This window comes from Hemicordylus capensis, chromosome 3, assembly GCF_027244095.1.
Source record: "Hemicordylus capensis ecotype Gifberg chromosome 3, rHemCap1.1.pri, whole genome shotgun sequence".
NCBI lineage: Eukaryota > Metazoa > Chordata > Lepidosauria > Squamata > Cordylidae > Hemicordylus > Hemicordylus capensis.
Genome location: NC_069659.1, coordinates 133388588 through 133412974, shown reverse-complemented (window position 1 = coordinate 133412974; position 24387 = coordinate 133388588). Strand labels below are relative to the sequence as shown.

General features: G+C 42.5%; 1 protein-coding gene across 3 annotated transcripts in view; it reads left to right on the top strand.

Annotated features, from left to right (window-relative positions):
- CHST10 (carbohydrate sulfotransferase 10) overlaps window positions 1–24120 on the top strand; it is a 39123-nt gene extending 15003 nt beyond the window's left edge. For all 3 annotated transcript variants that reach the window (XM_053310398.1, XM_053310399.1, XM_053310397.1), the window contains 4 exons: window positions 11885–11988; window positions 17868–18102; window positions 19167–19272; window positions 20949–24120. In XM_053310398.1, the coding sequence (XP_053166373.1) occupies window positions 11885–11988; window positions 17868–18102; window positions 19167–19272; window positions 20949–21486 (983 nt within the window). In that variant the 3' untranslated portion in view covers window positions 21487–24120. The remainder of the gene's footprint in view (window positions 1–11884; window positions 11989–17867; window positions 18103–19166; window positions 19273–20948) is intronic.
- The last annotated feature ends 267 nt before the right edge of the window (window positions 24121–24387 follow it).

Below are 24387 nucleotides of genomic sequence, written 5' to 3'. Positions count from 1 at the left end.
TATTTAACTGTCCAAACAGCCTTTCCCAAGAATATTAGGGATATGAGGGAGGGATTTGTACTTACGTTCTCTTCTCCACCAGGCTCCTTGTGATCACAGGGACTTGTTCCAGGCTCCCCTGCATACTTCCCGCCTAAACTCCTGCAAAACTGCAACATCCTGTTTGCTATCGCTGTCCGCTATGCTCTGTTCACTATGCTCTCGGGCCTTCACCTCTTATGTAGAGAGTAGTCTTGCAATTGAGATACAGGATGTGAGTCAAAGGAATGTGGGGCCTCCCCTAGCTCTAGCTGACTCCACTCCCTCCAGGCAGGGACAAAGTAAAACACTGGAGTTTGCTAGCCCTGGCAACTTCTAGCCCTGGCAAATCACACACACACACACACACACACACACACACACACACACACACACACACACAGCGAGACTAAGACTTACCTCTTAAAGAGAAACTATCCCCTGAAAAATCTCTCCTCCTCCTATTAGTTAGTTTGAAGGGAGAAAGGCTAGATGTTTAGAAAAGCTTGCTCCCTCCTCAGCTGTGTCTGCTCTTCACAGAGTAGTCTTCTAACTGAGACACAGGATCTGAGTCAAAGGAATGTCAAAGGAATGTGGGGCCTCCCCCAGCCCTAGCTGACTCCATTCCGCCCACCCCCGGCAGGGACAAAGTAAAACACTGGAGTTTGCTAGCCCTGGCAAATAACACACACACAGAGACACGGACTAAGACTTACCCCTTAAAGAGAAACTAGCCACTGAAAATCTCCCCTCCTCCTGTTAGTTAGTTTGAAGGGGGAAAGGCTAGATGTTTAGAAAAGCTTGCTCCCTCCTCAGCTGTGTCTGCTCTTCACAGAGTAGTCTTCGAACTGAACAAGCCAGGATCACTCGTTAGGTCTGAACTGAACAATTTTAAATATTGACTTACTCTAGTCAGAGTTTCAAAATAAACCAGAATTTGAATCTGGGATTGTATTACAGGCTCAGATCCTGGTTTATTTTGAAACTCTGGCTAGAATAAGCAAGGCCTGTTCAGTTCAGATGGAACACATTATCCTGGCTTGTTCTTAACCAGAACTGAAAGTAAAATTCTTCCAAGCGTGTGATGGGGTGGGGAGAGCAAATACTCCTAAGGTTAGGAAATGTAGCACAAAGTCAGGATCTAATCCTTTCTCTGCATTACATCTGAACTAGCCCAGTATTCATTGCTATTCGGTTTGTAAGATAATTAGTGACAAATCTCATCATTCCCACCTATATAAATGGTTTTATCCCAAATGATTTTAGTGCACCAAGTTGTTTCCTTCAACCCTCACAGCAATGCCATGTGATTTCATTCAGTTTTTCTTTTGCTTCTTTGCTTTCTTATTTTTTGGAAGGTCCCCCCCCCCTTTTTTTTGCCAGACTTGGTTTTAAAGAATCTCAGACAGCACAGCTGCCTCCTGCTGCCACAAGACCTTTCTCCTACCCCCATATCTGTGTGTAAATGGAATATTGCAGCATTGTCACTGACTGACATGTTCCACAGAACTAGCAGCAAACTTGTTCCATTCTTAATATTTGCATTAGATATGTTTGCATATTAATGTTTGCATTAGATATGTGTGGAATATTTGGGTAATGCAGTATACTAGAGTACAAAATGTATTGTGTGATGCCAGCCTAAAAATCAGCTTGCTCTGCACTCCTTGATCTCGATCTCTCTCTTTTATGAAGCTTCTAATTTGCAAACAGCATATAACTGTATTCCTCTATGTATAGCAATTGCACGTATGAAGCTCAGTTTGTATAGCTCCAAAGACCTTCCATATGCCATTACAGTCTATTTCTGTTGGATAGAGAATACAGTTGGCAGGGATTAGAATGGTTTTTCAGACTTTTTGTGAAATTATACAAAAGTAGATGGCATTTTAGATGTGTGAACTCTAAAACGAGTGCATAAAACATTTCATTGAATGACACAAGAACTTGAGAGAGAAAACATGTTTTAAGGTTGAAAATATTATTTAGCTTTATAATTTGTTCCAAACAAAATGCAAATTCTGTAGAATATATTATGCAAATTATGTGTCCATACTTGGGTCTAGCAAGGCAACAATTGGAAGCAAGAGCTCAAGGAAAGAGCTGTTGAGCCAGCAAAGGCTGGCTGCAAATGGAGTGGCTGAGATCCAGGAGCCCCTTCGCTTCCTGGGTGGTGGAGGGAGTTCTAGGGACAGGACAGGAATCTTGCTGCGGGACACCAGGTTCCTAGAGCTCCAAGGCTCTTCTGAAGTGGTGAGTGCAGGAGAGGAAACAGGCTCTGTTTGCTCCTGGTCTTTTGCCCCTTAGGTGCTTTTGCTGTGGTCTGGGGTCTTGGATGGGATATGATTATTCTCCTCTTTCTCTGAGAGGGGCTCTACTGGGTTGTAGTCTGGGTGGGTCCTGACATTATGTGATTTTTAAAAAGTATGTACTATATCTGTCTTGGTCTCCAAGATTTAATGTTTTAAGTATTTGTTACTTCTCTCACAAGGATACCAATCAGTGTTCCCTCTAATAGGGATTCCCAGATGTTGTTGACAACAACTCCCAGAATTGCCAAGCAAAAGCCATTACAGCTGGGGATTCTGGGAGTTATAGTCAACAAGATCTGGGAATCCCTGTTAGAGGGAACACTGATACCAACTGGTTTGGTCCGGTTCCATGTCTGGCTGAACTGAGTCTGGTCCAACCACCGAACTGGGCCGAGCTGGTTTGGGGAATATACTTGTAAAGCGGAATCCAGCAAGGAATCCCATTTTACAAGTAAAGGAGCGTTCCCGAAGTGGTGGTGGTGGTGGGAGGGGAAGCTGCTTGTTTACCCCGGCCGCTCACTACCACTTGCCCTTCCAGTACAGCAAGCATGCTCCCCGCCACTTACTGATCTGGCAGCTCGGTAAAGGTGGGGGGAGTGCGCTTGCTGCACCGGGAAGGTGAGCGGTGGCAAATGGCCGGGTTAAGCAGCTTCCGCCTCCTCTTGCTGCTGCTGCCTCAGGAATGCCCCTTACCGTTCTGAACCAGTTCGCGATCAAACCTTCGAACCGGCCCTGATTCGAGGCTAACTGGTACGGAGCGAACTGTTCATACACACTCCTAGATTGCACTAAAAGAAGAAAAGTAAGTAGGATGTAGTTGCACGACAGTGAAGTTCAGTTAGACACTAGAGATCTGACTATATAGGAATATAGGAAGCTGCCGTTTACCCAGTCAGGCCATTGAGCCCAACTAGCTTAATATTGTCTACAGTGACTGGCAAGAGATTCTCCAAGGTTTCAGGCAGGAGGCTTTCCAGCCGTACGTGCAGATGCCTGGGACTGAACCTGTGACCTTTTGCATGCAAAACAGATGCTCTATCACTGAACTATGGCCTCAAGATACATGGGTCTCCCATTAAGGCACTGACTACACCAAGACCTGTTTAGCTTCAGCAAGGTGGCTGTTTCATGTGTCACCATGACCATGCTCTGGGACTCAAAGGAAAGTAAACTACTTTCTGAACTCTTATTGTATAGTGCTGACATATTACTTTACTGCTTTTCTCAATCTTTTGAATGATTGAAATCATTCCAATCATTTTGATAATTCAATCCGTCATAAATCAAATTATTTCCAATTATTTAGCTTTGTAAATATGTCAGATTTTTGTTTTTGCCCATTTACCATACTCTACACACATGGAACTATAGATGCAAATAATATAGACATCTTCTGGATGCAGCTAGAAATTGGTATTAACTTGTGATTTAAGGGAAGGTTTATACAGGTTGAGTATCCCTTATCCGTACCGCTGGGGACCAGAAGTGTTCCGGATTTTGGATTTTTCTGGATTTTGGAATATTTGCATAATGAGATATCCTGGGCATGGGATCCAAGTCTAAACACAAAAAGAAGTTACTTGGAAGGAGGAGCCCCCTTTGCTGCCTCCTTCCAGGGGAAGGCCAGTTTAAGGGTTAACCTGAGGTAGTCCAGGTTCCTAGAGAGGTGACTAGGAAGAAACATTTGGCACAGCCACCTTCCCTTCCAGCCCCTCCCCTGAGAAAGGAACCATTGTGTCTTTTCCTGCCTGCAGGATCTGCAGCCCGCCCACCCCCTTGAAGAAGAGAGCAGTTGCCAATGTAGGTAGGGTGCGTAGGGACGGACCCCAGCGCCGCAGTGGGGAGGTGATGCAAGGGAAGAAAGCAGGGAGTGGGCTTGGGACGATGGAACCAGGGGAGAAATGTCCCAGGTGGGCAATGAGGGGGATAAGATGTGTGCAGCCTTCTGAAATAAGTAAGTTTTGACTGCATGTTTAAAAGCAGCAAAATTGGGAATTTGTGAGTGAGTGAGCCGAGGCGTTTTGTTTTGGTTACGGTGTGGTGTCCGGATTTTGGAGCATTCCAGATTTTGGTTGTCCGGAGAAGGGATACTCAACCTGTATACTCATTTGGTGGTTTTGTTTCACACATCTGTCTTGATCTCAGATTTGTCATTCCTTTGAAATACCTTTGAGTGTAATGTCATTTTTTCCCTCTTGAAAGTCTAGCAGATTCTATATCTCTGGTTTAAATCTGTGGGATCATTAGCAAATCATTTCTTCAGAGGGAAAGATACTTATTAAGCACATAGTATGCACATATATTATGTATATACCGATATAATACAAATGCCAAAAAAGGAGATTATTTTTCAAATTGACTATGTCTTGGGTTCACTGAACAACAAAAATATTCTGCTGTCACATTTCCATTATTCTAATCTTTGTGCTGAGTGCAATTTAAATATAATTCATTAGCCTCTGCAATGATATATAAAATGTCTGCTGGATTACGGTGCTAAATTTAGAAATGACTGTTTCTGGTTTTTCTCTGTTTCAAGTACAATCCTTTAATAAAATAATATAACAGTATTCGATTTCTTGAATATTTCCTAAAGTAAACAAACTCTTAGTGATGTATACGCTATAAAATAAGAGTCCTACTGTGGTTTCAACCCACTCATTTGGACGTACTACACAGGAGGTCCTCAGTTTTTATCTTGGCATCGTCACCATGTTTAAAAAACAAACAAAACCGTCAAACTATTGTAATTCCATCAAATTGATTAAAGGCAGCTTCACGTACTGTATATTAAGGTTGTCTACTGCATGTATGTGGAGATTGCTGCAGGTAAATGGTGTGGAATAGGCATGCAGCTGCATGTAAAAGAGACTTGAGAGCAAAGCAAAGGTTTGGATTATTATAAAGGGGTGTGGCGAGAGTGCGCCTGTTGTGATGTTTTTTGTTGACTTTATCATGTGCAGAGCAGCCATACAAATGGCTCTACAGCAGTGTACCTTCTAACAGAGAGTCCCAGATGTTGTTGGGACTACAACTCCCAGAATCCCTGGCCAAAGGCCATTGCAGCTGGGGATGCTGGGCTTTGTAGTGAACAACATCTGGGAATCCCTGTTAGAGGGATGAGTGTTCTACACATGACAAAGGGACATGCCAGGGGGGAATTTAGATGTCTGCAGATCTCACAATGGGTATGCTCTCAGCATGTCCCCTTTGTGATCATGTGAGCTATCAAGGTGTTATCCAAAGAAGCCCAAATTTAAGGCAGTGGCATTTCCCACAGTGTAGAGGTCATCCATTATTTTATTTTACTTTACTTTAATAAAAAATAAAGACTCACCTTTTCTCACAGGCTTTTAATTATAATTAATTTTAATAATTTGTTTTAATGTTTTATGTTACTGTTTTTATTTTTGTTTTTATGCTACTGTTTTAATTGTTTTGTATTTTAATCTATGCTGATTTTTAAATAATGTTTCAAATTTTGTACACCGACTAGAGATGTACAAATCAGGAGGTATAAAAATATGATAGATAAATACCGCCTGACTCCAAAGGCTCTAAGCGGTTCACAAAGATAAAATACAATAAAAACAAAATAAAACGGCTGTTATGACCACAATTTTAAAACATTCAAAAATTACTAAGAGCTAGGATAAAAACATGTGTCTTGAGGGCTCTTTTAAAAGCTAATAAAGATGTTAAACTGCGAATATCTATAGGGAGTGCATTCCACAGTCCAGGAGCGACTACAGAGAAGGGTTGTGGACCTAACAACCTGTAGACGGACTGAAATAGAAAGTAAAAGAGGAAGAGGCAATTTCCTTCAGATTCCAGTTCCAGTTCTGTCTTGCTCCAAGTAGCAGGGCTGCAAAAGAGCTCCACATTCCTGGCTTTCCTCAAGCTATTTTTCTCTTCCTATCCCCCACCCCACCCCGTCTTAGATTCTGCCAGGGTGGGAAGGAAGTTGCTTTCTTTCATTTCTCAAAATATTCAAACTTTTTTTCAGTTCTATTTGGCTAATAGGGTCCTTTACAATTTGGTTTGTTTGTTCTGGGCCCCTCTCCCCCTGGAAAAAACATGGATATTGCCCATGTGGGAGACTTGCTTGTGGGCTCCCCGAGAATTACCAGCAAAGTCCAAAGGGCCCTCCTCTGCCACTCCATGGAAGGAAGGCCTTTCAACTCCCCCCTCCCATTCAGGCCTGCCCGCCAAGAGAAGCTGCCCAAAAAAGGCTTCAAAGAAAGTGAAACACCTCCTTGAACCTCCGCAGAAGCAGCGAGTCAAACCCAAATGCATGCAGTACGGCTCAGCAAACATCTTCTCGTGCAGGTGATGTGCAGGCAGCGTCTGCTCCGCCACTTACCCCTGCAGGCCCAAGAAAGCCAAGTGGAGCTCCCGGATGATCCTGTACAGCATTCACCATGGCAGCAGTAGGAACTTGGCAAGGAGGAATCTGCAGTGCCATGCCTCCACCCCCACCCCCGGAGACCCCACTAATAATCACTGACATGGACATGAGCACAGGGCTAGAGGACCAGGCTTCCCGACCTGGCCACCCTGAGGCACCTTCTATACCAGTGCCTATATTTAATCCCAGAGAGGCGACTCCTATGCCACCATAGGAGTGGCATAGGAGTGGCCTCTCTGGGATTACAGTCCCACCTGGGATTACAGTCCCCCTGCCACCTCGGGTGGGGGCGGGGGGCGCAGAATCCATTTCCAGAAGATGTGGCTCAGCTAGCCTCAGGCACCGTGTTAAATAAGGAATGTGAAGAGCAATTAAAAGGCCCAGAAGACAAAAGATGCAACTTCCTCCTATGCAAGACCCATGAGTCCTCTGCAGCTGTTATCAAGGTGGCAGCCACCAACTCTATCTTCGCTCACACCTCTATTCTCTGGGCCCAGTATATTTCTCTGGGCAATACTAAACACCAACAAAGCATTAATAATTTAGCCAAAGCAGCCACGCTCATGGCAGATTCCAGCTTCGACTGTATACAACACTCTTCCAGGGCCATGGTGTCTGGTGTTGCGGTACACAGATGCCTTTGGCTAAAACACTGGAAATTTGACCCCAAATCTAAACCAATTTAGCCTCAACCGTCTTCTAGGGGGCTAAATTATTTGGTAAATCTCTGGGCTCGATTCTGGTTGAAACCCAGGATTAAAAGAAAGCTATGCCAGTAGGGGCACAGAGAATTTCGGAGAATTTCAGAAACTTTATAGACCTAACCCGTCTTCCTTTTACTCCTCCAGACAATTCTCTAGACCACCTGAATCACAATACAGGGACAACCACATCTCTAATTTCTGCTCCACCTGGCACAACCAATGGCAACAGCAACCCAAAGGGCCCCCCAGACCCCAAACTTGCCTCTTCTTCCCAACCTAACAAGAAACAATGACTCGTGCTGGTCAGGGGCAGACTCCTTCATTTTGCTCCCAAGTAGATCACCTCCACTCACAACTGTTAGGTAATCAGCACCGTCTCCAGCACCGTCTCCAACAGCTACTCCATAGACCTTACCTTATCCCCGCCAACCACTTCATAGTTTCCCCCACCTCCAGGAATCCGAACAAACATCTTCAGATGGGTCAGGCCATTCATCACCTGGTCCAGATCAGGGCAATAGAACCCATCCCCTCAACAGACGTATTTTGAGGCATTTATTCTAACTTATTTCTAGTGCCCAAATGGGATCAGTCATGGAGGGCTGTGTTGGATCTCAAGCACCTGAACCATTTTGTCCAGAAGAAATTCTGCGTGGAATCTCTTTGCACCATCAAAGAGTTGGTCAAACCACAGGACATCTTGGCATCAGTTGACCTATCAGAAGCCTTTCTTCACATATTGATCCTGCCTGCTCACTGGAGGTTCCTCAGGTTCTTCTACGATCACCAGCACTTCCAATACAGGGCCCTACCATTTGGGCTTTCCTCCGCACTTCGAGTATTCACCAAAACCATGGTGAACACATCAGTATGCATAGTACACATCAGGATGTAGGGTATTCACATACAATACTAGACAGTCTCTTGATCTGCTCCCCTTCACTCCAGCAGGCTTGCAGGGACGTACAGCTGATTCTTTATCACCCCCAATCTCATGGCTTCCTGATCAACTGCCAAAAAAGCCATCTTCTCCCACCTCAGACCCTCCAGCACCTAGGGGTTGTTTTCAGCACAGCAAGGATACCCTGTCTCTCTTCCACGAATGGAGAATCAAACTGGAGGACATTCTCTCTCCCCTCCTCTCACAATCAACAGCAGACCTGATGTTTCTAGTATAGGTACTAGGTTCAATGATTGCCTGCATAGAATGTACCCCATTGGCCAGGTGGCATTCACTTCCCTTACCTCATCATGGCCATTACCCACAAACAGCTCCTGCTCCTGCTGAATATTCACCAATCCTTCCACTGGTGGTTCTCTGGCCATACTTGGGTCTTCCACTGACAGAACTGGTCTGGATAATTGTCACCACGGATGCCAGGATGAGGTGCACATTGCAACAACAAATATGCCCAGGACAAGTGTAGCTCATCCTAATGGTGTTGGAACATAAATTAGCTGGAACTTCGTGCCGTCCAGTTAGCCCCTCAACAGTTCCTCCCACTTGTCAGCAACAGCCATGTCCGCATTCACACAAACAACATGATGGTAAAATCTCACATCAATCGACAAGGAGGCACCAAGTCTCCCCCTCTAATGACAGAATTCTCCTGCAGCCCATCACAGCTGAGCATCTCTGCAGAGTACCCAGTCATTAGGCCAAATGGCTCAGTCACCAGGTAGTCACCCCTACGGAGTGGTCCCTGCACCCTGTTGTTTTCCTGCACATGACCCAGGTACTGGGGCTACCCCAAGTGGACCTGTTTGCATCCACACAGAGCCACTGGCTTCCCTCATTTTTCACCAGGTTCCACTCTCCACTGGCAGAAGCCACGGATGCTCTCACAACTCCTTGGCCGCCCAGACTTCTCTATGCCTTTACATCAAGAACGGTCATAGGGTAACTCAGCACATTACAATTAGTATGAGTGGAAATCATCCTGATTGCTCTTCACTGGTCCCGGAGGCCCTGGTTCTCCGACCTGATATCTCTCTCCTTGGCATCTTCCCATCCATCCAAACCTTCTCTCACAGGGGCCCGTCCTCCACCCAGACCCAGAGTGTCTCTAACTTTGTGCCTGGTTAGACCCTCATCTCTAGCTAAGAAATGCTACTCTGCTGTGGTTTTGGACATCATCCTGGCTTCCCACCATCCATCCACAAACCGCATTTACCAGTCTACCTGGGCAGCCTTCTTCTGCTGGGCATGTCAGAAGCACCTTAACCCACTTCAGTCAGGCATTTCAGAAACCCTAGAATTCCTCTAGGCTGGGCTGGACATGGGTCTTCGGCCAAGCTCCCTTAAATGCCAGGCATCCGCTCTTGCTTCAGTCCTCTGGCTTTCAGCCTCTAGCTCCCTCTTGCTTCACCCTTACATCCATTGTTTTCTCAGGGGAGCGTGCAGTATTGCTCCTCCTCCCATTCATAGGTTTCTGTCCTGGAGCATCAACAAGGTGCTCAATGCCCTAACTAAGGCACCTTTTGAGTCTCTGCACACTGCTCCTCTCAGACTTTTGTTCTACAAGGCCATCTTCCTTGTAGCTGTCGCCTTGGACCATAAGGTGTCCAAACTTGGAGCCCTCTTGGTAAGCATGGAGCTATGCTTATTTCAACCTGACTCAGTGGTGCTCAAGCTCAATCCCACCTTTATACCAAAGTCAACTTCACCTTTCATAGATCCCAAGACCTAATCTTGCCCTCATTCTGTCCCTTGCCTTCTCACCCCAAAGAGAAGCTTTGGCATACCCTAGATGTCCGAAGGGCTCTTTGTACCTATATTCAGCAAACAAAAGACTCTCACTATTCTGATTCGCTCTTTTTCTCCTTTCACCCTTCACCCTTAGGTGCCAAGATGTCCAAGGCTATCTTTTCCTGGTGGCTTCCAGCAGGCATCAAATTAGCCTATGAATCTCTGTGAATTCCTATTCCTTTTGGCATTACCACACATTTCACTCATAGTGCCTCTACGTCAGCGGCTTTTTCTGCTCACATACCACAGGGTGAAATGTAAAGCAGCTACCTGGTTGTCAGTTGTGCCCTTCATCGGGCGCTATAAGATTGCTTCTTTCTCTCTGCTGAATCGGCATTTGGGTGTATTGTCCTCCAGCAAGTAGTATAAACACATTGGTCTTAACATGAAGGGTTCTTTTTCACAGTGTATGGAGGTCATCCGGCCCACCCGTGGATGTGTTTTTGGCAGGTGTCTTCCTCAGGCTTGGGGTCTCGCTTTTGGGAGAGTGTCAATTCCCAGGGAGTACAGTTCTCAGGGCATCTCCCCTTTGTCCTTGGGACCCTGTTTTCTTGCTTTCCTACATTTTTCCTTTCTTCTCCTGAGCTACTCTACGCACCAGTCCTGGAACTGGGGTTTTGGCACCATCTGCCTGCAGGAACTAGTCTCTTTCTCTTTCTCTTTTAGTCCTGTCTACAGAGAACATGTTTGGTCCACAACCCATGTTAATGGATGACCTCTGTACACTGTGAATAAGAATTCTTCAAGGTAAGGCCAATGTTTCTCTCTCAACCTATGAAAAAAGTAGGAAACAAAGCATGTGTCAAGGCCTCCAAGCGAAGGGACTCCAGAGAAAGAGAGAGTAGAGCAGTCATTTGTTCCATGCAGTGTACCGAGACAAAAATGAACACAGAGGAACTCAGAGAGAGCATGACCATCCCCAGAGATTGTTGGCGTCACCATAGAAAGGTTCAATAAATCTTTAGAAGTGTGATGGTGCTAGTTTTGCGATCATTGCCTGCAGCAAGCAGGTCTCCAGCCATTCATGGCTCCAGTTCACTGTGGTCCCTAGTTTTACAAACCAGTTTTACAGGTATTTATAGTACTTTAAATTGCACCTGGGAAGTTCCCAAAAGTGTGACTAGTTCTGCTGTAATTTATGTCTGTATTATTGCAACTGGATATAGCAAGAGATGTTTGCTTACCCACAAGTATTCATGTAAAACAGGGAAGGATGGAGTGCAAGATTTACCTGCTTCCTCATAATAATATTTGGCCACTTCAAGGATGTTTTCTTTCTTAAAAATAGAGGAGTTGTGTGCATTCCCTTCCACTGCTTTTCTAGAGTATTGACATTGACTGGACTGCACTTGCAATTTGGTCTAGTCAGTTTCAACACACCAATGACCTGTATTGAGGCTAAGGGAAGTAGCTGAAACTGGGAAGGCCGATTGAGCACAACCCTCTTCATAGCCAGCTCAAGCCAGTGTCTAACTCTTGTACAACTAGCAAACTATCAGTGCTGGATCATTGCTAGAGTAGCACTAAGGGAGATGTCATTCTTGCTGCTTTACAAAACTTGTTCTTCGCATGGAGCCTTTAAGAACCATGGCAAATATAGGCTTAATTGTGATAAATGTTCCAGAGGTTGTTGGTGATGTTTGACAACAGTGGTTGTCTTTCCTTCTATTATTGTCGTTTTCTTTCTGTCTAGTGTATGGTGCCAAGCAAGGGCCATTAGTACTGACTGCTATAACTGAAGTAGAAAAAATTCAAGTGACAAAAGAGAAGAAAAGAGAATTTCTTGGAGAGCTTCAGGTGAGTGTTGCTAATATTGAATATAAGATCTAAAATGATGATTCAGAATATGGCTGCACTCCCAGTCACATTTCATTTTCACAAGCATTAAAAGCATTTCAATGTGTGGACTCCTTGGGATCACCCAAGAGACCTGCTATCCCTGGAAAGCCTTGTCTGGATTCAGTGGGAAATTACTGTGATGTAATTTAATGGTGTTGCTGTTGTTTCAAACAATGGTTTGTGCTTCAAAACAATACACTTCCTTAGCTTAACTTGGAATGACTGGTCAGTAAATTCAGTCCTAAACTGAACTTGAATAAGAATGGGGGTGGGGTGGGGAAACCTCATAAAAATGTAAGAACTGCCGTTGCCAAGATCTTTTATAATGATAGATAGATAGACAGAATGTTGGATTGGAAGACAGCTGCAACTCCATCACATTTCTAATGTATCTGGGGCATAGCTTTAATTACAGAATTCACTTACTTCTCAAGGAATTACTGTAAGAAACAGCAGACACAAATTCATTTAGAAATTGACTTTTTTCATAGTGAACTGGAATAACCTATTTCGTGACAATGTTAAACCACATGTCTTTTGTCTGTATTAAAATGTATCCTCCTGTTGTTTTTTAAATTTTAAAAAAATTCATAACTAAAATAAGAATCCCAGAATGTTGCCAGATTAGAACAAGGGCCTATCTAGTACAGCATTCTGTTTAACATCAGCCAGCCAGCTGCCTTCAGAAGTCCACAAGGTAGACATAAAGGTGGCAACTTCACCCTAGTTGTCTGTCACCAGCATCTCCTATTCAGATTAGTATGTTCCCTCTGAACACAAAATTCTACTTCGTTGTCATAGCAGATAAGTCACTAATGGGCCTGTCCCCTGTGAATTTGTATAAGTAAGCCAATATCCAGAAAAGTTCTTCTGTTTGTGCAAGCTCTTATACAAAACTTTGCACAGGCTTTTTTCAAGAACTTTTAATGTACCACTGAAGTTTATTTTACTTATTTATTTAACATATGCTAAATATCACATATCTGGGTGGTTTACAATAAAATAACATAAATTAAAGTGAAAATTGTAATTTTAACATTAAAACAATTTTAAACAATAACAAATACTATAAATCTAATTAAAAGCCTGGATGAATAAATGTGTCTTAACAGCTATTTTAAATGCTGTTAGAGATAGAGAACCTCTTATTTTCGCAGGGATCACAGGTTCACAGTCTCAGGATGGCAACAGGGAAGACCTATCCCTGAGTAACCACCAGACCAGCTGGTGATAACTACAGATGGGCCTCCCTGGATTATCTCAGTAGGTAGCAAGGCTCATAATGGAGAAGGCATTGTCTTAACTACCCTGGGTCTAAGCTGTTCTGGGCTTTTAAAGTTATAACCAAAACTTTGTATTTTTACCAATATTGGTAGCTAGTGTAATTCTTTTAACTAGCCAACCCCGCACAGAGCATCTGTGCACTCTTTGGGGCCGGCAGTTACCTTCCCGCCCCCCCACTTCTGCCCCAGTCTTTGCTTTTGGACCCAGCCACCACTCCCCCTCTTTCTTCCCCCCCCTCCTGAGCCTTGCCTCCGCGGCCAGGCCCGCCACCTCTGGCCTCCATGGCCGGACTGCCGCCATGGCAACCAATCCTCCTGGGTGCGCCTCAGCCAATCAGGCGCGTCCACCACCCAGCCAATCAGCTGGGCACTGGGACGCACATTCCAAGCCACACCCAGAAGAATTAATAATATAGATATAGGTGTAATATAGTCTCTTCAAGATGACCCAGACACCAACCTGCTTGCCACATTTTGCACCAGTTGCAGTTTTTAGACTATGTACAAAGGCAGCCCCATATAGAGTGCATTGCAGTAGTTATAGGAACATAGGAAGCTGCCTTATACTGTGTCAGACCACTGGTTCATCTAGCTCAGTATTGTCTATACAGACTGGCAGCAGCTTCTCCAAGGTTGCAGGCAGGAATCTCTCTCAGCCCTATCTTGGAGATGCCAGAGAGGGAACTTGGAACCGTCTGCATGCAAGTATGCAGATGCTCTTCCCAGAGTGGTCCCATTCCCTAAGAGGGGAATATCCTACAGTGCTCACACCTGTCTCCCATTCAAATGCAAACGGGGGTGGATCCTGCTTAGCAAAAGTGGACAATTCATGCTTACCACCACAAGACCAGCTCTTCTCCCATAGATCAGCTCTCCTCCCAAATCTGGACTGGCATATCAGCCAAAGCTGATAGAAAGCACTTCTGGCCACTTCCTTGGTCTAAGCCACCAGAGAGAGTTATGGATCCAGAAGTAATCCCAAACTGCTTACCTGTTTCTTCTGGGAGAGTGTAACCCCATCCAGGACAGGAAGCTCAAAACTGTGTTTTTAATTCTGGCCCCACACAATAAATGCTTCCAACTTACCTGGATGCAATTTCGGTCTGTGTAGTGACAAGTCTTCCCTCCATCTAAAGCAGGGTTTCTCAACGTGTGGGTCCCCAGATGTTATTGGACTTCAACTCCCATAATCCCCAGCCCCAGTGTTCTTTGGTTGGGAATTACGGGAGCTGAAGTCCAATTACATCTGGGGACCCACACGTTGAGAAACCCTGATCTAAAGAGTTAACAGGAAGTGAGCCCTTGTCTTGACTGACAGGCTGGTGAACTGTAGAGCTCAAGCAATCAGTACATCAGGTGGGTGGGACCTAGACAGCTGTTGCTGGGAATTCTGGGGAAAAGAAAGGTAGTTCTGAGCTGGAGGAGAGCAGGAGAATATGCAGCAATGGAGTCTTGCTGCAGCAGGATAACTGTAGATCCTGGGGAGACAGGATTGCAGGAGGCTTGATTCTCAGGAGCTTGGTGAGTTCAAGGAAAAAGGAAGCTAAGGCTAGTGGCTTCAGAAGTTGAGGGCAGGAGAAAGTGTTATAGTAAGAACTTGCATTCAAATTTCTGTTTCTTTGGTGTGTGCTTTGCATTTCTTAAACAGCTGTTATTTGCAACTAAGTAACTAAATTTTAAAGTGTGCTGCCCCAGAATCATCAGGTATTCTTGTAACCAATTAAATATTTTTAAGTGTTTCTAAAAAGCTAAAGGCCTCAGATGGAACCAGTCTGTAGTAATTGAGTAAAAGTTGTTTTTCTTTATTCTTTACCTTTTACAATCCTGCAAGGGTGGTTATTACCCAGTGGGGGTGTGTGCAATACGGGTATTTCCCTGGGGCAAAACCCGTCTCAATGAGAGCTTGGCCGAATTAACAATTTAACTCGACATGCAGGCAGCAGGCCTGGGAGAACACCTGGATTTATATTTCTTGTCAGCAAGGAGGAAAAGGCTAATGGGAATCTTTGATCACTCCAATTCCCATTCAGAGTAGCCTGTAGGGGAAATCTGGTGGCAGCATTTTAAATTTACTGGAAATATAGAATAGCTTTATGAAAAGCCCACCCAGGCAGCTTACCAGGGATGATTTAGCATTTCCCCCCTCATCTGAGCTGCTCCGAGAGAAAGGTTGTAATTTGTTACAGTCTGTTATCCCTCATCCAGGCAGGTATTTAAGGATGCCTCTTCGTGATGGCATTAGCATGGAAAAATAGATTTGGACAGCATCAGCATACTGATAACACCATGCACCAAATCTCCTGATCATCTCTCCCAGTGGTTTCATGAAGATATTAAAAAGCATTGGAGACAGCATGGAGCCTTGTGGGACTCCATACCAGAGCTCTTGTTTTTAAGAGAAACAGTCTCCAAGGTTCACCATCAGGAATCTATCCAAGAGGTAGGAGCAGAATTGCTGCAAAGCAATGCCTTCTATTCCCAACTCCCTCAGATGATCCAGAAGGATACCATGGTCGAAGGTATTATAACCGAGAGATCCAGAAGGACCAACAGAGTCACACTCACTCTGTCAATTCCCAGTTAGATATCATCCATCAGGCTGACCAAGGCAATCTCCATCCTGTAGCCTGCCCAAAAGCCATTTTGAAATTGGTTTAGATAATCTATGTCATCTAAAACTGTCTCAAGCTGAGAAACCACCATGTTTTCAATTATTTGCCCAGTTTATATAGCTCATATATCTTTATTCACCATGTTTCTTGTATTGTAATGCCACTCCAGAAGCATTGTAGTGCTACATTGTGAGAAGTCTTCTGCAAGTGCTTGCACAAAGGTTTACAGGACAGCACTAATACAATTTCTGCTTCAAGTCACAGTTCTTTGGATCCAAGCCTGTATATCTTATTGCGTATTTTAGTTTTATTTTATTTATGTTTATTTTTATTTATTTTAAAATTTTATTTTAATTAATTAATTAATTAATTACACTTTTATACCGCCCCAACTCGTGCCTCTGGGTGGTTCACAATGATAAAACAGTTAAAAACACATATAAAAATACATAAAAACAATTAAAAACTAACAATTTAAAAGTCAATCACAGAATTAAAACCCTATTTAAAAGCTGAAAAAGCCTGAGTAAAATGATGGGTTTTTAAATACTTTTTAAAAATTGTCAGAGATGGGGAGGATTGTATCTCAGTAGGGAGCGCATTCCATAGTCCTGGGGCAGCAACCGAGAAGGCCCGTCTCTGTGTGGCCACCAGACGAACTGGCGGCAACTGGAGATGGACCTCCACGGACAACCACAATGGACGGTGTGGCTCATAATGAAGACGTTCTCTCAAATACCCAGGGCCTAAGCTGTTTAGAGTTTAGTTATAAGTTATAAATAGCACTTTGTATTTTGCCCAGAAACCTATAGACAGCCAGTGTAACTTCATCAGCAGAGGTGTAACATAGTCTCTCCGAGATGACCCAGAGACCAACCTGGCTGCCACATTCTGAACCAACTGAAGTTTCCAGACTACATAAAAAGCAGCCCCACGTAGAGCACATTACAAAAGTCAAGTCTGGAGGTTACCAATGGAGGTACCACTGTTTTGAGGTCATTAATCTCAAGAAACGGGCGCAGCTGGCGTATTAGCTGAAGGTGATAGAAAGCACCCTGGCCACCACCTCAACCTGAGAAACCAGGGAGAAGTGTGAATCCAGAAGTACTCCCAGACTGCGTACCTGTTCCTTTTGGGGAAGTGTGACCCCCATCTAGAACAGATACCGTATTTTATGGACTATAAGACTCACTTTTTTCCTCGAAAAATATCCGCCAAAATTCAGGTGCGTCTTATATGTTCTAACAGTTTAATATGTTAAAACTCTGAAAAACTGGATTAAAATTAAGGTGCGTCTTATAGTCCGTAGCGTCCTATAGTCTGTAAAATACGGTAGATCAAAATAGTCTCTGGAGTTCTGACCCAGCACAATAAGTACCTCCGTCTTATCTGGATTCAGCCTCAGTTTATTCTCCCTCATCCAGCCCATTACTGCTTCCAGGCAGGCATTTAGGGAGGATATGCTGGCTCCTGAAGAAGTTGACATGGAGAAGTAGATCTGGGTGTCATCGGCATACTGTTAACACCCAGCTCAAAATCCCCTGATGATCTCTCCCAGTGGTTTCATGTAGATGTTAAAAAGCATTGGAGAGAGTACGGAGCCTTGAGGTACACCATACTTAAGCTCAGATTTCATCTGGAATCTGTCCGAGAGGTAGGAGAGGAACCACTGTAAAACAGTGCCTCCCACCCCCCAACACCCTCAGACATTCCAGAAGGATACTATGGTCGATACTATCCAAAAGGACCAACAGAGTCACACTTCCTCTGTCAATTCCCAATTGCAGATCATCCATCAGGCTGACCAAGGCAGTCTCCACCCCATAGCCCGCCCGAAAACCAGTTTGAAATGGGTATGTCTTATCCTGAACAAAGAAGTAATTATTTCCTTCCCTTCTCTCCCCCTCCCCTCTATGTTCTCTTTTCTGATTTTTGTGTGAAGACTATAGGAAGAAGTCTGTCTGAAGACCTTGTACATCAACCTCTGATCCATATGGAAAGGCTTGAACTACTCAGGAATGTGTGCCAAGATACATCACTGAAAAACCTCACTCACACCACTGTTTCAAAGTTTGTTCTGGACCGAATATTTGTATGTGACAAGCACAAGATCCTCTTCTGCCAGACTCCAAAAGTTGGCAACACTCAGTGGAAGAAAGTCTTGATTGCTTTAAATGGTACCTGTTCATTTTCAAAGTCTGAGTATAAGTTTGCTTAGTTAGAGAAAGGTTTGGAACACAGCAAGAAAAGTGTAACCATAGATTACTTCTGAAGACTGATTTTGTTTTTGTTTTTTTCAGCGTTTCGTTCCTTGTAATATTATTCTATCTTTTTAAATACTTCCTTCAAAATTTCAACTACCTTTCAATACTCACTCTACCCCTTAGATGATCTCTGCCAATAAAAAAAGAAACTTGGCACATATGGTAGGTTTGTGGCCATGGTTATTGGAGCAAATTGTGAGCTGAATTTTAAACAAGGAAAAATTAAAGGTTCACTGCTTAAACCAGTACAGTAAAGCAAAATGTTCAAGTTATTCCAAGCTGGTCATCATTCTTTACAACATTGCCATATCTTTAACATTCCAGATTTAACTCTATCTTGAAAGCCAATAGAGAACAAAATAGTTTTAAAATAATGTGTGAAGACCAAGTAGTGTCTGTATTAAATTATTTCAAGGCGATGTGAACTTCTTGTGCGTTTCAGAACTTTGCTGTGAAGAACACGATTGCTTTTGTAGCAATTATTTGAGACAGAGGGTTGTGATTTAGCCTAGTGAGCTAGCTGAGATATTTATGCTCCGGCCTCAGAGTCTTCTTTGGTCACAAATAGGAGAGTGCTGTATCTGACTGCTTGATCACTAGGCAGCAGGAAGTCTCTGGATTGGCCAGGCTAGGCATAAATGCTGGAGCTTGGCCTAAATGTTGACTACTCTTGCTTGAGCAACAGAACAGTGCCTTCTGTCTATCGTATTTCAAGCTCCAGCTGCTCCACTCTTAGCAACTGACCTTGGGGGCCGTAGGATGTAGAGAACACACTCCAAGTCTAGATTCTGGAACACTTGCCCACAGATCTGGCCTGGCCCAGACGATGGACTTTTCTGTAACTGTTCTGGTCCTTATTGTGGGGAGTGGGGAGTGAGATAAGCAATTATATTGTGTCCCATGGCACAGAGCAAAGAACAGGGAAATCCAGAGAGAAAGGTAACTTTCTAAAAAAATATTTTAATATTATTCTCTAGGAGTTTATCCTTCCATAGATGAGATCCCACAGAACATTGTGCATGACCATGAGAAGAATGGGCTACCACGCTTATCTTCCTTCAGTGACTCTGAAATTCAAAACCGGTGAGAAGTAACTTTAGGTAATTTTAACTTGGTGTCTGAACCATAGAGATGTTGAAAAACCAGACACAATCAAATAAGCAGAATTTTGGTTACTCAGTTGCCTAGTTCTGATTTAACTACAAATCATGGTTTGTCATTACACTAGGGCTGAGAGAGATTCCTGCCTGCAACCTTGGAGAAGCCGCTGCCAGTCTGTGAAGACAATACTGTACTAGATGGGCCTATGGTCTGACTCAGTATATTGCAGTTTCCTATGTTCCTATGAGCAGGCACAAGTCTTGAACCCATACAACCCCTGCTCCTCCTGCCCCCCATGCATGAGGAGACTAAGTTTAAAGCTTCTGTTTGCAGTTTGTGACACACTACAGCTTCCCATTACTTCTGAATACCGTATTTTATGGACTATAAGACTCACTTTTTTCCTCGAAAAATATCCGCCAAAATTCAGGAGCGTCTTATATGTTTTAACAGTTTACTATGTTAAAACTCTGAAAAACTGGATTAAAATTAAGGTGCGTCTTATAGTCCGTAGCGTCTTATAGTCCGTAAAATACGGTATGTCAAACTGTGGTAAGTAACAGGAAACTGCAATTTGTTACAAACTACAAATGGAAGCTTCTAACTTCCTCCCCTTATGCATGAAGGAAGGGGAAAGGGAAACATGCAAGCCTAAGTGATTATCACATCATCCCATGATTTGTTATGACTTCTGAATTGAGACAGTGTGGGGCCCAAGTTGGGTAGTCAGGAACCTTGCAAATGAAGTGAATTTGCATTGACTTTTTTAAAAAATAAGATGAGAACTTACAGACTCCAATATGTTCGCAAAGCCAAAATGCTGGAGAGAAAGAATAATTTTTTTAAAAAAATGGAGAGTTTCTTTAAGGGGAAACACCTTTTTTTTAAATGGGGTGTTTCTTTAAGAGTTTGTTTCTTTAAAGGGAATGAGAACAATTACACAGGGAAAGGAAGCTGGGAAATAGGGGTTGTTGGTTTTTGTCAACTCTTTGGAAGTATTAAAAATAAAAGTAGATAAAGGTTTCCCTTAACACAGTTGTTACAGCAAAATCTTTCATTTTAGCTGCAATGATTAATGCTGGCAAATAAAGCAAGATTCTGTTTAAGCTTTCCAGAGGCATCATCTCAGACTGCCACTGTAGGAAGAAGCCTAACATTATAATAGCTGTGGTTCCTGTTGAGTTTGTCTAGGAATTCACAATGAAGCACAGACATAATGAGCCTCAGTCCATAGATACCATCTTCATTGTGGCTTCCCTAAGCAATTAACCTTTCAGCAAAATTCTAAATTTTTCTGACTGTAATAGTTAAAGGTTATTTGTTTATTTTCTTTGAAAAGTTTATATTTAACAGTTTTAGGGCTGGTTCATGCATGTACATCACTTCATTTCTCACTGATTAAGTACTTGCAGCAGAATGCGTGAATGGATTCTGTCAAAAAGATTGTGATATGAAAACATTATAGGGAGGTTCTTTTTGTGGTTGATATTTGATCTGTGATGGTTTATTCATACATGCAGGTCATTTGATACTGCAGTCTTCAAGAAACATGCATGTATGAAGCGACATTTATTTTGTCATGGCTTTGTGAATTTCCCATAGGTAAAGTTCTTATAATTGCATGTAAAACATCTTTTCTGGTTTTCCTTTCTTTTCAGACTGAAGTTATACTTCAAGTTTTTTATCGTAAGAGATCCATTTGAAAGGCTTATTTCTGCATTTAAAGATAAGTTTGTCCATAATCCTCGATTTGAACCATGGTATAGGCATGAAATTGCCCCTGGCATTATTCGAAAATATAGAAAGAATCGCATTGAGACCAGGGGGCTGCAATTTGAGGATTTTGTGCGCTACCTGGGTGACCCAAATCATCGATGGCTAGATCTACAATTTGGAGACCACATAATTCATTGGGTAACCTATGTAGAACTTTGTGCCCCATGTGAAATAACGTACAGTGTAATTGGACATCACGAAACACTGGAGAAGGATGCACCATACATCTTGAAAGAAGCAGGCATAGATCATCTGGTGTCATATCCCACAATTCCACCTGGCATAACTGCATACAACAAAACCAAGGTGGAGCGCTATTTCTCAGGAGTTAGCAAGAGAGACATACGGCGCCTTTATGCCCGATTTGAAGGAGATTTTAATCTTTTTGGCTACCAAGTGCCAACTTTCTTACTAAACTGACCCCTAAGAGCTGTGGGTAAAAGGATCTAGTAGATTAAACTGAAGTGTAGAAATAATCTTTTGCGTAACTGGGATTTCCAGTACTGTATCTTTTTTTCTAGGTTTCAGAAATTGTTCTATGTATCTGTTGAACATTTGCCATAGGAACAACTAGGAAATGTGATTTGTTAGCTACTGAAAATAGTTGTAATATATGGCACTGCAATATGTTATGAAACCTATTAAACTAGAGAATGTCACACATTCCTCTATCCCTTACCAAATAGAGGATGGACCAATAACTTATAAATGAGCTTGCAAGTGAATGCATTATGAAGGATGCATTTAGAAAGAGTGGCAGTTTCACTCTAGTGTAAACTGGCTAAGGACCTTACTATGAAACTCTGAGGTCGACACAGGACCAAAAATTGTTAAATATTTTGTACCAGGAGGAGATTTCCAGATTCTAATGTGGATTCAATCTCGATGCTGTTGTTTTTTCTTATTTCTTTTGCCATAGCCTTGTGATAGGTATTCACTGCTATTCATTCAGGCCATACAATTGTGGATTTTTAACTGAAAACTTCTGAGTTTGTATGAAATTAGAAATCTTCTGCAACTGGAGTCTAGATCCCACTTCTAAAAAACATACTGTTGGGGGGAAGAAACATGCAAGATTTCTTGTATTCAAGAGTGACTTTAAACACCACTATCTACTGTGCATTTTACCATGGGTTGCTTTTCTAATGGTGCTGGCAATCCTAATGATCAGATAAGCCACAAAATCATGCGAGTTTAAGAGTTCCCATAGTAAACTGGATCAATCTTCCATCCATATCTATCATCCTCTATCTATTGGGACTAATTTTCAGCTTTAGGAATACCATGCATGCAATGGGGTAGTGGGCCTCCATGTATACCGCCACTGCATGTGCAACTTTAACATGGTATGCAAGACATACATCTTTTCCCTATGATCCTTCCATTCTGGTGGCAATTAGGTGCCTATGGATAAACACACATATGTGCCACATTGCATTATGCATGTGCCCAGTAAGATATAAATGCACCCCTGCCCCATTTTCCCAATTGACAGCATATGTCACTTTAGTAGGGGACAACCCACATTTCTGATCTTTCCACAAAATATCCCTCTAGTTTTTATAGGTGAGTTTTTCTCCATGCTTCCAGGTGATCATCTGCCATATAAAACCACCAATGAATAACTGGCCAATTCACCAGGACAGGAGCTCAGAGATGTGTTTGTGTGACTCCTTTTAGTTTAATAACAAATTAGATGCCCAGAACAATAATAACAACAATTCTGATTTGTGCTCATTGTGTTTTTACTGGACAAAAACATTTTTTTTTAGTTCACCAGCAATAAAAACTCTCTGTTGGATCAGCTTCACTTCACTGTGTTGCCAAGAGGAGCAGGAGGAACAAATGGTTATATTTTAGGTTTCAGTAGGTCAACATTTTGGTTTTGGACAGAACTTTTGACATTTGACATAAAAGTTGGAATATTATTGTAGCAGTGTCTTAACTTGCTGGGCCAGAAATGGTCAGAATGATGAGAAAATTAAGTTTATTCTCCTTAATCTGGCCATATTATAATTCTCAAGGATGTGTTTTGTATTTGTGAACTTGAAAAAAGAAAAACCGTGCCAAAACTTCTGCTTCCCACAAAAATGAAGCCTGTATGAGCCAGAGATCTAATTTCAGAAGTATCTTTGCAGATCAAGAGCCATTCTGCATGTAGCACTGAATGAGGGGGTAGATGGAGAGGGCAAAATTCTGGACTGTACCACCACTTTAGTTGACGGGGGCGGGAGCTGGTTATATTTTTGAATGTTCTTAATTTTGTGTAAAAAAGACTTAACTGTATGTAATATAGTAGCACATTTAAATGGAAAATATTTAGTGTAGCCCTCTTCCTGGTGATGGTTTTTTAAAGGCAGGAACTTTTTTTTTTTTAAATAATGTGGGGAGCATTAAAATAAAATAAAATTTTATTTTACTCCCTCACATACATTTGTGGTCTGAAGTATAGATTTTCAGCACCTCAGTCTCTTTGTATTGAGCACTTGAGCTTCCATTTTGGAAATAGAATGGTGGGGTATAAATTCCTCTAATACCATAATGTAAATTAGTAATGTGTAGAATGGCTCTAATTGATGTAAGGGGAGTAAAATTAAGAGTTGTTTTTCATGCAGTAATTCCTTACATAGATATATTTTCTGTGAAGATAAATCACATGTACACTGTGTTATGCACCCCCCATACACACCCTGTAACACAGAAATTATAGGTGAGAAAATTACTGCTTGTTAAGGTGCCCTTAACTACTATTGTTAACAAGAGATATGTCCAGTTTGGCAAACTTTGCCAGGCAAAGCTTGAAGTGTTTTTGTGATTGGGGGTGTGGGGCATATTTCCAGTACCTTCAATACAATAGGTCTTAGCTGATCTTTAAAGGATGTAACAGCTCAGTTATTTTTATATGAAGGGTTAGAAAAGTGTATTGTTTAATGCATTTCAGGATTAATGAGCTGATCAAGTGACCTCTCTGCTGAATTAAAATGTAACAACGTGAGAAATGTGTTGCAAATCAAGGCCTTAAAAGCTAATTCTAATAAAAAAAGATGACGTTTATTGCCCCTTCTTTCTTTTTCTGATTTGATTGACCAGAATATTATTGGTGTGTCTTGTTCTTGGGATAAAGTCTACATAATCAGATGGGATTTTCAATATATTTATATGGTAAATATTCTCGCTGGCTAGTGCTCCTTACTCAGATCAGGTTCTAGTGTCTTCTGCTAGGCTTCAGTGTATGCTAAATGGTATGCTAAATGAAATTAAGGGTAGTTTTTACAAATTTTTTGTGATAGTGTTTGGAGAAGCCTGTTGTTCATCATGGCT